The 18,211-nt window shown below is 37.2% G+C and overlaps 1 protein-coding gene across 2 annotated transcripts in view; it reads right to left on the bottom strand.

The window, feature by feature from the left end:
- PDS5A (PDS5 cohesin associated factor A) overlaps nucleotides 1-18,211 on the bottom strand; it is a 135,262-nt gene that overhangs the window by 19,691 nt on the left and 97,360 nt on the right. For both annotated transcript variants that reach the window (XM_042984684.1, XM_042984686.1), the window contains exons 23-26: nucleotides 17,932-18,068; nucleotides 14,694-14,817; nucleotides 14,175-14,379; nucleotides 13,604-13,718 (exon numbers count right to left, since the gene is read on the bottom strand). In XM_042984684.1, coding sequence (XP_042840618.1) covers nucleotides 13,604-13,718; nucleotides 14,175-14,379; nucleotides 14,694-14,817; nucleotides 17,932-18,068 — 581 coding nt within the window. The remainder of the gene's footprint in view (nucleotides 1-13,603; nucleotides 13,719-14,174; nucleotides 14,380-14,693; nucleotides 14,818-17,931; nucleotides 18,069-18,211) is intronic.

Raw genomic sequence — 18,211 nt, 5'->3', positions numbered from 1 at the left:
CTAGGATGATTCTCAAGCAGGCAATGGACTTATTGCTTTACTGCATCAACAGGGGAGAAAACATATGATGATAATATATGCATACTTCTTTGCCTATATTCTATGTAAATGTTTTAAGAGACTACTTACAAGGGGAAAATTTAGCACTAGGTTAATGAGTTCACTTTTAGTAGTCCTGTTTTAAAAGAACTATTAAACTGAGTCCTTTAAGGCTAAAATAAAAGGACACCAGACAGTAACTTAAAGCTGTAAGAAGAAATAAAGAACACTAGTAAACACAACCACATAAGTAAATATAAAAGCCAGCATTACTGAACTTTCAATTTGTAACTCTTTTTTTATAGGATTTTATTTATTAAAATTTTTTTTAATGTTTAATTTTGAGACAGAGAGAGAGAGAGAGAGAGAGAGAAAGAGGAAGAGACAGAGAGAGTGTGAGCAGGGGAGGAGCTGAGAGAGAGGGAGACACAGAATCCTAAGCAGGCTCCAGGCTCTGAGCTGTCAGCACAGAGCCTGACATGGGGCTCAAACCCACAAACCGTGAGTGAGATCATGACCTGAGCTGAAGTCAGATGCTTAACCGATGAGCCTCCCAGGCACCCCTTTACATAAGACTTTAAAGGTATCAATGTATGACAGGAAGCCATCAAAATCCTCGAGGAGAAAGCAGGCAAAAACCTCTTTGATCTTGGCCGCAGCAACTTCTTACTCAACACATCTCCGGAGGCAAGGGAAACAAAAGCAAAAATGAACTACTGGGACCTCATCAAAATAAAAAAGCTTCTGCACAGTGAAGGAAACAATCAGCAAAACTAAAAAGCAACCTACAGAATGGGAGAAGATATTTGCAAACAACATATCAGATAAAGTGTTAGCATCCAATATCTATAAAGAACTTCTCAAACTCAACACCCAAAAAACAAATAATCCAGTGAAGAAATGGGCAAAAGACATGAATAGATACTTCCAAAGAAGACATCTAGATGGCCAACTGGCACATGAAAAAATGCTAAACATCACTCATCATCAGGGAAATACAAATCAAAACCACAACGAGATACCACCTTACACCTGTCAGAATGGCTAACATTAACAACTCAGGCAACAATAGATGTTGGCGAGGATGTGGAGAAAGATCTCTTTTGCATTGTTGGTGGGAATGTAAGCTGGTGCAGCCACTCGGGAAAACAGTATGGAGGTTCCTCAAAAAACTAAAAATAGAACTACTCTACGACCCAGCAATTGTACTACTAGGCATTTACCCAAGGGATACAGGTGTGCTGGTTTGAAGGGACACATGCACCCCCATGTTTACAGCAGTACTATCAACAATAGCCAAAGTGTGGAAAGAGCCCAAATGTCCATCAATGGACGAATGGATAAAGAAGATGTGGTGTATATATACACAATGGAGTATTACTCGGCAATCAAAAAAGAATGAAATCTTGCCATTTGCAACTATGTGGATGGAACTGGAGGGTATTATGCTAAGTGAAATTAGAGACAGACAAAAATCATATGACTTCACTCATATGAGGACTTTAAGAGACAAAACAGATGAACATAAGGGAAGGGAAACAAAAATAATATAAAAACAGAGAAGGGGACAAAACAGAAGAGACTCATAAATATGGAGAACAAACTGAGGGTTACTGGAGGGTTTGTGGGAGGGGGGATGAGCTAAATAGGTAAGGGGCACTACAGAATCTACTCCTGAAATCATTGTTGCACTACATGCTAACTAATTTGGATGTAAATTTTAAAAAATAAAAAAAATAAAAATTAAAAAAAAAGAGAGAAAAGGAAATGAAACAAACAAGAAAAAAAAAGACTTTATAGGCATTAAATGCACAGAGTAACAATTACATCTATGTAAATGGAAATAACGTAAAAAGACAGAATTGCTATGAATAACAATTATTAAAGGGAGAGGGATAGAGATTATAGGAGCACAGGGTTTGTATCCTATTGAAACTAAGTTGCTGTTATTCAAACTAGGTTGTTACATATATTATTTGGAATCTCTAAGAAAATAACTAAAAATTCACACAAAAAAGGGAGTAAGAAAGGTTCACTACAAAAAACAACTAAATACAAAAAAGAGAAGCAGTAGTAAAGGAAGTTAAGTAACAACATATATAACACAGAGAAAAACAGCTATATGGCAGAAATAACTCTTTCTTTATTGGTCATTATGTCAAATGAAAACAGATTAAAACTCCCAATTAAAAGGCAGAGATAAGCAGAATGGGGAAAAAAAAATCTACCTACATCTATCTATGAGAGATTCACTTTAAACATTCTTTAAATTTTTTTCTTTTTTTTTTGGAGAGAGAGAGAAGGCATGTGTGTGAGCAGGAGAGGGGCAGAGAGGGAGAGAATCTCAAGCAGGCTATATGCTGTTCAGCAGAGAGTGCAATGCAGGGCTTGACCCCATGAACCATGAGATCATGACCTGAGCCAAAATCAAAGTTGGACTCAACTGAAAGTTGGAGTATCTGAAAGTAAAAGGATAAAAAAAATTTTTTCTTTCATGCAAATAGTAACAAAATGAGGGCTAGTAGCTATTTTATGATCAAACAAAATAGATTTAAAGTAAAAAAAAAAAAAAATTATAAGGGGCACCTAGGTGGCTCAGGTCATGATCTCACAGTTCATGAGTTTGAGCCCTGCATCGAGCTCACTGCTGTCAGTGCAGAGCCCGCTTTGGATCATCTGTCCCCTTCTCTTTCTGCCCCTCCCTTGCTTGAGCGCGCTCTCTCTCAAAAATAAATAAACATTAAAAAAAAAATTAAAAAAAGATTATAAATAAATAAAAAAAGATTATAAGACAGCCAACTACAATGATAAAAGGTTCAATCCAGCAGAAGATAAGATTATCATAAAACACATACAAACCTAACAGAGCCTCCAAATTTTATGAAGCTAAATCTGACAGAATTGAAGAAACAGATTAATTCTGCAGTAATAAACAGATTTAAAAAAAAATTTTTTTTTTAAGTTTATTTATTTTTGAGACAGAGAAAGACAGAGCATGAACGGGGAAGGGTCAGAGAGAGCGGGAGACACAGAATCGGAAGCAGGCTCCAGGCTCTGGGCCATCAGCCCAGAGCCCGAAGCGGGGCTCGAACTCACGGACCGCGAGATCGTGACCTGAGCCGAAGTCGGACGCTTAACCGACTGAGCCACCCAGGCGCCCCATAAACAGAGATTTCAATGTCTTATTTTCAATATTGGACAGAAAAGACCGAATAAGAAACAGAGAACTTGGTCTGGTTCAAGATGGTGACATAGTAAGACCCTGAATTCACCTCCTTTCAGGAATATATTGTATCTACAGCTACATATGGAACCAATTTCCTCTTTAAAAACTTAAAAGGCTGACTGAGTGATGACTACACATTAGGCAAACAAAGAAATAAAAACATACCAAAGTGGGGAGGAGAGACTGGAATACAATCTCGCCATAAACCCCACCCCTGTTGCTGTGACCCATAATTGTGAGGGAACGGAGCTTCTCTCTGAAGAGTGAAATGTTAAAACCCCACACTGGGCACCCAACTTCTAAGACATGAACTTGAGAGAGGAGTCGCCAAAATATTCTACAGATACTGGGACGCACAAGTCTGCAGCAATCTGAGAAATGCCTCTTAAAGGGTTCATATGCTGGAATGGACCCACTCCAGGGCCCAACTCACAGGCACCTCAGAGTAAAGAAAGCTAACCTGCTTATAACCTCGACTTGAGGGGCAGGCATCTAATGTAACTTACATACCTAGGAGGCTGCTGGAACACTCTCCAGGGACAGAGACTGGTGACTGCCATCTTTGCATTCTCCCTTTGCTGTGCTCTAGAGGACCAGTAGCTCCCAGAAGGGAACCTTTACATTTGTTTTGTGCCTTTTGTGGGTGCTGCCCACGGGAACATTTCTAGAACACCTGGCTCTGGAAGAACAGGGGGGCTTGTGTTTCTGGTCACAGGGGAATGTAATAATCACCCAGAAAGAAGTTCATAACCTTTGCTGGCGCCCCAATTTTTGTGACTGCTGCCAAGGGACAGCTCTACATCAACTAACTCTGGTGGCCAGTGGGGCTTCTATTCATGAGTCCCAAAGGACGGTAGCCAATGTGCTACCAGCTACCACCCCACAGGGCACAGCAAGGGGCCACTGACCCAGGAGCTGGGTCTTTCTGAGAAGTAAGCCTATCAGCTAATCATCATAACTGTGGCCTAAGGGTCAGGCTTCTAAACAAAGCAATCATCTAGAGGCTGACTGAAATCCTTTCCAGAGACCTCAGAGGGCAGGCGCTATCTTCAGACTCACCCTCCACCAGTGTTTCCTGGAAGAGAGCTTGGAGTCTGGTGCCTGATGTTTGGGGGACAACCCTTAATCACCCGGCTCTGTTGGCTGGAACAGCTTGCATTCTTGGGTCCCAACGGACTGTGGTAATCGGAGGGACTGCCTTTGGCAGGCTACCACCCTCAGGACACTGCATAGGCAGCAGACTGAGGTATACTCTCAGTTTTTCTGTGAAGAGGCCACTCTGCCTGTACTGGAGCTTTGGACTAGGGGCAGGACTCAGGTCTGGCCTACATTTAGTGGCCTATGGTGCTTCCAAAGGAACTCAGGCTATCAATGCCACCCTGGTGCTCTTTAGTCCTTCTCCAGCTTGTCGGTATCTCCCAGAAAGGTGCTCATACACTCGTTTAGAACCCGACTTTTTGCCACCTAGGGGACATACCTCAGGATTGCTTGGCTCTGGTGGTGAGGTTTAGGCTTGTTGCTCCTCAGGACTGGATATATCTGCATGCATTCATTCAATTTTATTTAACTTTATTTAATTATGTATGTATGTATGTATGTATGTATGTATGTATGTATGTAGGCAGGCTTCACACTCAGTGCAGAGCCCAATACAGGGCCTGAATTCATGACCCTGAGATCAAGATCTGAGGTGAGATCAAGAGTCAGATGCTTAACTGACTGAGCCACCCAGGTGGCTCTGTATCTGCATACTTTTAAATAAAAGCAGCTGCCTGAAGGTCTGGCTTCCAGTCAGTCTGAATCTAGGTACAGTGTCTCCATTATGGGACACTGACAGATCTTGGCACATCCTTAACTACTGGGAGCTATTAAAAATATAACAGGTTGCTTGGACAAGCACAAAGTTTTGAGAGATGATCAAGAAATGGGGTAGAGCTGAATGAAAAGGTTCAACTCCTCCATAAGGTCATTCCTTCAAAACTGGAAGAGATGTTGTTTCATATACTATACAGAAACCAATACAGAGGGTCAAGCAAAATGAAGAAATTCAGGAATATGTTCCAAATGAAAGAGTAAGATAAAACCTCATAAAAAAAGCCTTATCCAAAGGAAGAGAAGTAAACTGATGGAGTTCAAAGTAATGGTCATAAAATGCTCACCAAACTGGGGAGCAGCATGGATGAACAGTAAGAACTTTAACAGGGATGAAATTATAACAAAGTACTAAATAGAAATCAGAGCTGAAGAATACAATAAAGGAATTGAAAAATACAATACAGGGGTTCAACAGCGGACTAGATATGAAACAGAAAATATGGATCAATCTAAAGATAAGGAGGAGGAATGCACCCCATCAGAAGAGCAAAAAGAAAAATAAATGGAAAAAAAAAGTGAAAACAGCTTAAGGAAATTAAAGGATATCAAATGGACTAATATTTGCCTTGCAGACCTTCTAGAAGAAAAGGAAAGAAAGGCAGAAACCTTTTCTGAAGAAATATGACTGAAAACTTCCTGAATGTAGGGAAGGAAACAGACACCAGATCCAGGATGCCTAGAGTTCTAAAATATTTGAACCCAGAGGCCTACACCAAGACACATTACAATCAAAATGTCAAGGGGCATCTGGGTGGCTCAGTTGAGTAAGCATCTGGCTCTTGATTTCGGCTCAGGTCATGATCCCCAGGTCATGGAATGGAGCTCCACACTAGGCTCTGCACTGAGTGTGGAGCCTGCTTAGGATATTCATATTCTCATATTCTCATATTCTCATATTCTCTCTCTCTCTCTCTCTCTCTCTCTCTCTCTCTCTGTCTCTCCTTCCTTCCTCCCTCCCTCCCTTCCTCCCTCCCCCCCTCGCCCCTTTCCTCTCCTTGGCTCACGTGTCTCTAAAAAAAATTTTTTTTTTAAATTAAAAAGTTTTGGGGCACCTGGGTGGCTTAATTGGCTAAATGTCTGACTCTTGATTTCGGCTCAGGTCATGATCTCATGGTCTTGAGATCAAGCCCTGCACTGGGTTCTGCACCAGGCGTGGAGCCTGAGATTCTCTCTCTCTCCCTCCTTCTTCTCCTCCCCCACTCACATGCACTCATGCTTTCTTTCTCTTAAAAAACCAAAACAATAAAACAGAGTCTCCTGGGTGACTCAGTTGGTTCAGCATCTGACTCTTGGTTTAGGCTCAGGTTATGATCTCACGGTTTGTGAGTTGTAACACCACATTGGGCTGACAGTGCAGAGCCTATCTGACATTCTCTCTCTCTCTGCCTCTCCTGAGCATATGCACTCTCTCTCAAAATAAATAAACTTAAAAAAACAAAACAATAAAGTGTCAAAAGTTAAAGAAGAGAATATTATAAGCAACAAAAGAAAAAAAAATGTTACATATAAGGGAACCCCCCTATAAGACTATCAACAAATTTTTCAACACAAACTTTCCAGGCAAGGAGGGAGTGGCGTGACATATTCAGAGAGCTGAAAGAAAACAACTTCCAACCAAGAATACTCTACCTGCCAAGATTATCTTTTGGAATGGAAGGAGAGAGAAACAGTTTTCCAGAAAAGTAAAAGCTAAAAGCAGTTCATCACCACTAAACCGGTAGTGAAAGAAATGTTAAAGGGATTTCTATAAGTAGAAAAGAACCCTAATTAGTAATAAGAACACATGTGAAATAATATCACTGGAAAGGTAAATAAATAATAGAGGTCAGGTAGTAGACTAATTACTTATAAAGCTAGTATGAAGGTTAAAAGATGAAAGTAGTAAAAATAAATGATTCAATAATTAGTTAAAATATATAAGATAAAAAGATGCAAAATGTGACATAAGGAGGAGTTAAAATGTTGAGATTTAGAATGGAATCAAGTAAGTTGTTATTAACTTAAAACAGACTGTTGTTAAGTTTTTATATGTAAGCATCATGGTAACTACAAAATAAAAACCTATAGTAAATACACAAAAGATAAAGGGGAAGGAATATAAGCATACCACTAAAGAAAGTCATCAAACCACAAAGAAAGTAAATGAAAGAAAGGAACAGAAAGAAACTACAAAAACAGTCATAAAACAGTTAACAAAATGGCAATAAGCATATACTTATCAATAATTACCTTGAATGTAAATGGATTAAATTCTCTAATCAAAAAACACAGAATGGCTGAACGGATAAAAAAACAAGACTCATCTATATGCTGCCTACAAGAAACACATCCAGTGAAAGTGAAGAGATGGAAAAAGATATTACATGTAAATAGAAACCAAAATAAAGCTTTAGTAGCTACAATTGTTATCAGACAAAATACACTTTATTTTTTTCAGTAGGCTTCACATCCAGCACGGAGCCTAACATGGGGCTTCAACTCATGACTCTGAGATCAAGACCTGAGCTGAGATCAAGAGTTCGACATTTAACCCAATGAGCCCCCCAGACAAAATACACTTTAAAACAAAGACTGTAATAAGACACAAAAAAGGGTGTTACATAATGAGAAAGGGGCCTTTGTAAATATTTATGTACCCAACACAGAAAGACCTAAATATATAAAGCAAATATTAGCAGACCTAAAAGAGAAACAGAAATACAATAGTATTTATATAATTATTACAATTCATAATATATAGGGACTCTAATACCCCAATTATATCAATGAATAGATCATCCAGGCAGAAAAACCAATAAGACGACATCAGTCTTAAATGACATGTTAGACCAGATGGTCTTAACAGATATATTTACAGAACATTCCATATAAAAGCAACAAATACACATTTTTCTTAAGTGCACATGGAACATTTTCCAAGTTAGATCATATGTTAGGCCACAAAGCAAGTCTTTTTTTTTTTTTTTTTAAATGTTTATTTTTCAGAGAGAGGGAGAGAGAGTGTGAGTGGGGTGGAATGGAGAGACAGGGAGACAGAGGATCTGAATTGGGCTCTGTGCTGACAGCAGTGAGCTGTCTATGCACCCTGACACAAATAAGTCTTAATGCTATCTATGCACCCTGACACAAATAAGTCTTAATGAGTTTAAGACTGAAATGGTATCAAGCATCTTTTCTGATTACAATGATATGGAACCACAAAATTACACTAAGAAAACTGAAAAATTCACAAATATGTACAGATTCAACAACATGCTATTGAATAACCAATGAGTCAAAGAAGAAATCAAAAGAAAAATAAAAGATATACCTTGAGACCAACAAAATGGAAACATACCAAAATTTCTGGGATGCAGCAAAAGCAGTTCTAACAGGGAAGTTCATAGCACTAAACGCCTACCTCAAGAAACATAAAAGTCACAAACTAATTTTACACCTCAAAGAACCAGGGGAAAAAAGAACAAATGAAGCCCAAAGTTAGAAGTAAAGAAAATAACAAAAATTAGAGCAGAAATAAATGAAATAGAGAAAATGACAAGAAAAAAAAATGATGAGACTAGAGCTGGTTCTGTGAAAAGATAAACAAAATTAGGGCACCTGGGTGGCTCAGTCAACTGAGCATCTGACTTTGGTTCCGGTCATGATCTCACAGTTTGTGGGTTTGAGCTCTGCGTTGGGCTCTGTACTGATGACCGTTTGGAGCCTGGAGCCTGCTTCAGATTTTGTGTCTCCCTTTTTCTGCCCCTCCCACGCTCTCTCTCTCTCAAAAATAACTAAAACATTTAAAAAAAAAAAAAAAAAAGGGTAAACAAAATTGACAAACCTTTAGCTAGACCGACCAAGAAAAAACAAAAAAGAGGACTCAGAAATGAAAGGAGATTTATGACTGATACCACAGTGATACAAAGGATCATAAGAGAATGCTATGAAAAATTATATGCTAACAAACTAGACAACCTAGAAGAAATGGATAAATTCTTAGCAATATACAACTTACCAAGACTAAATCATGAAGAAACAAAACGTGAAAGACCAATTACTAGAAAGGAAATTGAATTAGTAACTGAAAACCTTCCAACAAGCAAAGTCTAAGACCACAGAGCTTCACTGGTGAATTGTACCACACATTCAAAGAAGAATTAATATCAACCCTTTTCAAATTTGTCCAAAAAAGAGGAGGAATCTCTTCCAAAATCAGTTTACAAGGCCAGCAATTATCCTGATACCAAAACCAGACAAGGATGCCACAAGAAAGGAAGCTACAGGCTAACATTCCTGATGAGCATAGATGCAAAAATCCTCAATAAAATATTAGCAAACTGAATTCAACAATACATTAAAAGGATCATACACCATGACTGAGTGGGATTTATTCCAGGGATGCAAGGATGGTTCAACATCCACAAGTGAATCAATGTGGTATATCACATTAACAAAATGAAGAATACAAATCATGATCATCTCTAATTGATGCAGAAAAAGTTCTTAACAAAATTCAACATATATTTATGATAAAAACTCTCAACAAAGTGATTATAGAAGGAACATACTTCAACATAATAAAGACCACATATAACTTCATACTCAATGGTGAAAAGCTGAAAGCTTTTCTTCTAAGATCAGGAACAAGACAAAGATGTCTTTACCACTTTTATTTACAAAGTATTCGGAAGTCCTAGCCAGAACAACTAGGCAAGGAAAAGAAATAAAAGGCATCCAACTGGAAAAGAAGTAAAACTGTCATTAGCTGCAGATAAGATGATATTATACATAAAAAACCCTAAAGACTCCATCAAAAAACTGTTAGAACAAACTAAAGTTGCAGAATACAAAATCAATACACAAAAATCTGTTGCATTTTTTACACTAATAATTATTAGAAAGAGAAATTAAGAAAACATTCCCATTTATAATTGCATCAAAAAGAGTAACAACCAGGAGTATAGTTAGCCAATAAGGTGAAAGATTTTTTTTTTTTAATATGCCAACCACTGTTTGATTATTTTACACATACTATCTCCTTCAATCAATCCTCACAACAACTTATTATAATTTTATAAATATGAACATTAAAGCATAGAGAAATTAAGTGACATGAAGTAAGTTCACACAACTGGTAAAATGGTAGAATTTGCGCACAAATCTATTTGGTGACACAATCCAAGCTCAAATCATTATGTAATACTGCATTTCTTAAATTTTTTTAATGTTTATTTATTTTTGAGAGAGAGAGAGAGAGAGAGAGAGAGAGAGAGACAGAGAGACAGAGCATGAGCAGAGGAGGGGCAGAGAGAGAGGGAGACAGAGAATCTGAAGCAGGCTCCAGGCTCTGAGCTGTCAGCACAGAACCTGATGCGGGGCTCGAACTCACAGACTGCGAGATCATGACCTGAGCCGAAGTCGGATGCTTAACCGACTGAGCCACCCAGGCGCCCCTATAATACTGCATTTCTTTAATACAGCAACTGAAGAGTCTCAAAAATATAAGGATGAATTAACACAATTCCAGTTAGAATACATAAAATTCTCCCAACTAATCCCACACAATGTAAAACATCAGGACATTTTCTCACTCTTTTTCTTAGGGATAAGGAGGTGGTTAGGGATCATTTTCAAAGTAAAATAATAGTAATACCAGGTTGCCTAGGTGGCTTAGTCAGTTAAGGATCAGACTTCAGCTCAGGTCATGACTTTGTGGTTTGTGAGTTCGAGCCCTGGGTCAGGCTCTGTGCTGACAACTCAGAGCCTGGAGCCTGCTTCGGATCCTGTGTCTCCCTTTCTATGCCACTCCCCCACTTGTGCTCTCTCTCTCTCTCTCAAAAATGAACAAACGTTAAAAAAAAAAAATAATAGTAATGCCAAGGAACTGAAACTTCTAATGTTAATGTTAAATATATTGTAACTAAAATATGGCAAATGAAAAACTTAAATTGTCTTTTGTAACTAAAATAAATCTTTCTGATTCAATTAATTCTTAAGAGTCCATAAAGAGATAAACACTCTTGTTACTCAAGACTGACTGATTCCCAAAACAGTATAATAGTTATTGATAGACTGAATTTAATCCTATGTATTTTAAAGTATGGCTACATATCATTTTGGTAAAGAAGAGAATAAAAAAGTATTATAAAGGGAATAAAAAAGTAATTTTGATAGATTATATGACCCCCCTCAATTTCTCATGTTATAAAGCTATCTTTTCTTTCTTTTAAAAAAAATTTTTTTTAATGTTTTTATTTATTTTTGAAGGAGGGAGAGAGAGAGAGAGAGAGAGAGAGAGAGAGAGAGAGAGAGAGAGACTGAACATGAGTGGGGAGGGGCAGAGAGAGAGGAAGACACAGAATTTGAAGCAGGCTCCAGGCTCTAAGCTGTCAGCACAGAGCCCGATGCGGGGCTCAAACTCACGAACTGTGAGATCATGACCTGAGCCGCAGTTGGATGCTTAACTGACTGAGCCATCCAGATGCCCCTACAGCTATCTTTTCTTGACCACAGTCATGCTTCTGACCCATACTGAAAACTAGAAGACATGAAAGATACTGAAAATGCACAAATAAATAGAAAGATATTTTGTGTTCATGGACTGTAAGAATATTGTTAAAATGTCCAAGCTATTCACAGCAACCTACAGATTCAATACAATCCTTATCAATATTCCAATGGCATTTTTCACAGAACTAGAAGAAATAATTCTAAAATTTTTATGAAACCATAAAAGATCCTGAACAGCCAAAGCAAATAGCGACACAACAAATTAATAATTTCCACAAAGTTAAATAACCAGTTTGAAAAACATATTATTTAACACTTCAATTTACATGGAAACTTAAAATAATTGCTTAACGATATTAAAAATGTTGCATACTAGACAGAACAACAAAAAGTGCCAGTGATTTCAATTCTAACTCCAATTACTTCTTGTACATCAGTACTCTCCTTCCCATATTATAGCTTCTTCTCTTAAGTCTAGTCCTTCTTTCACATGACTGCTTTGCAACTGAAATACAGCTAAAATGTTCTCTGACATAGACCTCACGTTCTAGGCAAACACATACATCAGGTTTTTATTTTATGGAAGTGCTTTCTGGGAAACCCCAAACTCAAAGTTTTTAAAGAAAAAAATTGTAAATACAAATGTAAACAATTAAAAAATAAGCAAAAATTAGAATTAGAAGACATTTTAGGAGTTAATCTATTTTATCTCCTTCATTTTATGAATAAGGTAATTGAAGGCCAGAGAAGTTTTTAGTTACAGAAAGACCGTATTACTGGAATAATGTGTTGGAAGCAACAATAATGAAATGACAAGGCTTCAAAATGTAAGGAGCTCATAGTCCAATGCTTAACAGTAATGTTGGACAAGATAACATCTCTTCCAGTTAAGATACTGACACAATTTCAGTGACAAAAGCTATAGGAGGCATAGATAAATGTTGATTACAACCTTAAATAAGATTAGGAATAAGGCTTAATGACATACATACAAAAATCATAATACTTTTATTATATTTTTTAATGTCATACATACAAAAATCGTAATACTTTTATTATTATATTTTTTAATGTTTATTTATTTTGAGAAAGAGAGAGAGAGCAGAGGAGGGGCAGAGAGACAGGGAAACAGAGAATCCCAAGTAGGCTCCTCACTGTCAGCATGGAACCGAATGTGGGGCTTGACCTCACAACTGTGAGATCATGACCTACGCAAAAATCAAGAGTCAGATGCTCACCTGGCTGAGCCACCCAGGCGCCTCTCAAAAAAGCCACACTTTTATTTAAAAAAAAAAAAAAAAAATTTTTTTTAATGTTTATCTTTGAGAGAGAGAGACAGAGTGTGAGCGGGGGAGGAGCAGAGACAGAAGGAGACACAGAATCCGAAGCAGGCTCTAGGCTCCCAGCTGTCAGGACAGAGCCCAACATGGGGCTCAAACTCACAAACTGTGAGATCACGACCTGAGCTGAAGTCGGACGCTTAACTGACTGAGCCACCCAGGCACTCCAAAATCATAATACTTTTTATTTATTTTTTTGTCAATTTTTTAAATGTTTATTTATTTTTGAGAGAGAGCACGTCTGCAGGAGGGTGGGGCAGAGAGGGAGACACAGAATCCAAAGTAGGCTCCAGGCTTTGAGCTGTTAGCACAGAACCTGATGCAGGGCTCGAACTCACGAACTGTCAGATCATGACCTGAGCTGAAGTTGGGGGCTTAGCTGACTGAGCCACCCAGGTGCCCCCAAACCAGCCTATTTTAAAGACACAGCTGACAGCAAATAGGAAACAATCAGAAGAACCAAAAAGAGCTTGTTAGATGGAAAATTTTTCTAAGATGAAACAATAATTTATAAGAAATAAAACCACAGAGAAGTTTTTATTCTAATGGGAACAGTAACAGGAAAAATATTCGGTATCTTATTAAAAAGTAAAAATAACTTCTAGAATTCTTGAAATTCTACATGACTTACTCTTTAATATCACGAAGCTGGTCAACATCTTGTGATCTTGTAAAATCTGGATCATGGGCTAGCAGGTGAATCATGTATGGAACTACATATTCAGGCAACAGTGATAATAATTTCTCTAAAGTGAAAACATTATTATCAACAACAGTAATAAGAGCTTTTATAAAATCCCTCTCTAGTTTGCTTTTTATCCACTTCAGTTTCCATCTTTTTCCTCATTTATTTTAAAATTAGAGGCAACATGGTATCTAGAGGATACTGAAACACTTTTATTTCAATGTGGAAAGCTATTAAAGCCAAAAGGATAATTTGAGATTATATAGTGAGTCCTTGGTAAAGCTAGGAAAGTAATTCTTTACTCTCTGACATCTGAGCAACGTGTTTAAATCAAGCCACACTGCTGATCCCGTAAGAAAAATGTTAAGTACATCACAACTACAGTGACAGCATCCTTTAAAAATCCTAGTGTTATTATTAACTACAATAGAAATATGGGAAATAAACCCCCTGCACCCCCCAAATTGGTACATTGACAAGATATGTTTGCATACTGAGAGCTTTCAAAATTACTTACCAGTAGCCATGGGATTCTGTTTAATGTACTCCCTGCGTATACTGATATTTTTTAGTAAACACTGTCGTGCATGTGCTCTTCTCTCCTTCACAGGATCTTTGGCACACAAGGCAAAGATCGCCATGTACTCCAATGGGAGTAGTAACTTCACAAGTGCCTTATGCAACTTCTGAGCAAATATCTGCCTTACTTGGTAGCACTCATCCTACAGCAGCAGAAAACCAAAAATACTTAAATAAAAATACTAGTACCTTTAAAACTATGACAAAATAAACTCATTTCATTAAGAAAAAAAATTGGCAAACATTTACCAAACAGCAGTTTATTCTGAATGCCTTCATTAAAAAAAGATCATAGTTATACTGGGGGAAATAAATAACAATATGTATAAGATACTTAGTTAGAATAGTTGTAATACAAATTCTGTTTGTGCACACAGTAAATGGATCTGTATCCATAAAGGTAAATGTACTTAACTTTGAAGGGAAAGTAACTGACAAAAATAAGATGATTACTTACATTAATAACAAGTGCACAGAGCTGAAACTGTTCTGGGGTTATAATTTCATGGTAACAAGGTTCCTGAGCAAGCTTCATTATGGCACTACCAGCAGCTAATCGCAAGCGAGACATATCAGATTTACTATAAACAAACAAAAAAGAAATAAACATTTCCTATAACCATTATCATTCATAACAATGCTTTGGTCCCTTTTTGAGTGTTATGATCTTTAGCATAACTTATGCTTAAAATGACATAATATATAAATATGGGAAAGCTACTTTTAGTTCTTGAACTCAACACAGGGAAAAAGGCTCAAATCATTGTGACTAATAAATTTATCTGCCTTCATTTTTAGTTATGTTCTAGCCTAGATCCTCTACCATACATAGACAAACAACCCTGCTTATGATTCACAACTACACTAAGTGTAATGCTGGGAAGAACCATTTACATCAGGAACAGTATTCCTCATTTTAAGAGGAATACACATTCATTGTAGACAACTGATTAAACCACCTATCATATCAAATCTATTTCCCACAGTTTTTAAATGCATATGTAGCCATTAGGAGGTGATTTATACCACGGAAAAGGAGGTAGCAGACAAGGGAAAGGATATGAGCTGAGAGCCAGTGTCTATTTGGGGTACTAGTCTCTGGGGCAGACTTCATTTTGTAGCAAAAAAACCCCAGGAGGTTGAGCACTACCATCCCGCCCAGTAGTTTTTTATTTCCTAAATGGTAAAATGTGACAATGGATGAGATGAAAGGACAGTCTTCTTTCAACTTCTATGTGAAACATAGCATGGTTATGATATTTAAAGACTTTAGGAAATGAGGAAAGCTGGCTGAGTCCATTATTATCGTACAAGAAAACGTCGCACTCTTGGACAGGAGGATTGTCAAAGTGAACACTGGTATTATTATTATTATTATTCTATTTATTTATTTATTTTAAGAGAGAGAACATGAGCTGGGGAGAGGGGCAGAGGAAGGGAGAGCAAGAATCTTAAGCAGGATCCACACTCAGCACAGACTGACGTGGGGCTCGATTCCATGACCCTGGGATCATGACCTGAGCCAAAGCCAAGAGTTGGACACTCAACCGACTGAGCCACCCAGGTGTCCTGAACATTGGTATTTTTGAGAGAACTTCAAATGGCTTCTGACTCAAATGATTCAGGGATTAAAAAATAAACAAACAACTACCATCTGGGTACTTAACTCTGTTAGGCAGTGAGTGAACACTTCACAGGCTTTATTTAATTTTCACTCTATGAGGAAAGTGAGGTTTAGAAAAGTGATTTATACAAGTTCACACAGCTAGTAAATGGAGTATAGAGTTGTATAAGTTTCTGATTCTAGAGCCCAAGCTAAATTTACATAGCATGGTTACATTAGTGTATAATTAGCATAGGATATGTAACACCTAATTTAGATCTGCCTAATATTTCATGACATGTGTTCCGTAGTTAACCATTCCCCTATTTTCTGTGATGATAAAAAAAATGCTGAAAATATGTTCATATACACATTTTTGTATGATTCTCTTATATTTCATGAGTATAAAAATAGTCAAAGGGTAACATTTATAGGGAACTATACCCAATATGCCAAACTGTCCTGCCAAGACTGTGCTAATTTATATTCACAGGAGTAAGGAGGGAAGCCATTTCCCTGATCCTGTGAAGCAGTGATGACTTTAAAAATTTTTTTGTTGATTTGACAGGCAAGAGGTATCACCATGTTTAAACTGCATTTATTATATTTAGTGATGTTAAACATTTATTTTTATTTTTTAGAAAAGTTTTGCTCATGTTATTTGAATGTGGGTAAAAGGAAAGAGTGGGGAAATAGAAGAGAGAAGTGTCCTTTTCCTAGTGAATATAAATGATTAAAAAAAAAATGTTTTATTTATTTTTGAGGTAGGGGGAAGGGAGGGACCAGAATCCCAAGCAGGCTCCATACAATGTTAAACATTTTTAAAAAGGTAAACTGATAATTTGTAGTCTTCATCTCTAGTGGGTATCCTATTTATAACTAATTTATAAAGAGCTCATTATTAAGCCTTTGCCATACACTGTACATAGTTTCCCCCAATTTAAAACTTCTCATCATTGCTAACTTAGCTCTAATCTTCTAATCTGTTTCTACAAAGCTACCCTTGGCTTATTCTATGAGAAAGATAATTTCTCATGGTTTTCTTCAGTTTATCAAACCATTCAGCATCTCTACTGAAATTGCTCATTTCCTATCTCCTCCACTAGAATGCATATTCCTTAGAAGGAGAGATTTTATACCTTTAAAACAAGCATAGCAGTACCTAGGATGACAGTGCTCAATACTCAATGCATACATGAATACTTAAATCTGTCTTGTAATAAAACATTTTAAAGTAGGAAAACATCACAAGTAGAACTCTGTAGTTTTATCTGCTGGTACTCCTGGACTGTAGTAAATCAAGAATTGAAACAAACACGGATCATGAAAAATCTGGCTTTTATTTTCATCTTAAAAGGAATATGGGGCACACGAGTGGCTCAGGAGGCTCAGGTCATGATCTCATGATTGTGAGATGGAGCACTGCAGCCGGCTCTGTGCTGGGCATGGAGCCTGCATGAGGTTCTCTCTCTTTCCTTCAGCCCCTCTTCCCCTCTGGTGCTTTCCCAAAACAAAACAAAACAAAACAAAACAAAACAAAACAAAACAACAAATAGAAAGAAGCAATAGTGATTTCACAAAGTGAAAATGTGTAGAAATGGAAACAATGTGTATGTGGCTTTTGCTTTTTTTTTTTTTTTGCGTTTGCAGAACCTTGTATAATCTTCTGCAAACCACCAGGAGGGCTGTGACTTTTCCTCCTTTGAACCTCCACTGAAACTTGCATTCATTTCACAGTACTGTCACTCCACTTGTTCCATCACTATAATATAGGGTGAAAGGTAGAAACTGAATCTTATGTTTTCTCTGCAATGCTTTTCATGTGTTTTGCAAAGAGCAGTATTTCAACAGGTATTTGCTTAAGTGAACCAAATGTTGAAGGCAACTGTAATACATAGTGATTATGACTAAAAGTTTCCTGGAAAAAGTCTGATCTTTAAAAGTGAAAAGAAACATTCCATTATGCTTGAGATGCAAACCTGGAGTACATCAGCTCTGATCCCAAAGCATATGGTACAATTACAACATTCAATATTAATTAGGCAAATAATTCCTATGTAAGGTAAAAATTGGAAAGGAAGAAAAATCTCACCTGATTCTCTTTTGCTCTGTCAGGTCACCCTCACTAACCAACATCGCTGATAATAATCGAAGAGTTGAATTGGCAGATTTAGACTGGTTGTTTTTCATACCCAACAGCCACCTTACCAGAAGTTTAATTGCCTGTACCTATAAAATATTAACATGCTAAAAAAAGAATGGAACTTAAAATTTCAATTAAAGGGAAGATTAATTTATGTTAATTAGATTAATGAGGTTGCTTAATTGCTGGTAAATATGTTTTATGAAACAAGTCTGTAGGATAATAACCA

Source organism: Panthera tigris, chromosome B1, assembly GCF_018350195.1.
Source record: "Panthera tigris isolate Pti1 chromosome B1, P.tigris_Pti1_mat1.1, whole genome shotgun sequence".
NCBI lineage: Eukaryota > Metazoa > Chordata > Mammalia > Carnivora > Felidae > Panthera > Panthera tigris.
Note: the sequence above shows the minus strand (reverse complement) of the source record. Positions and strands in the feature narration are given on the sequence as shown.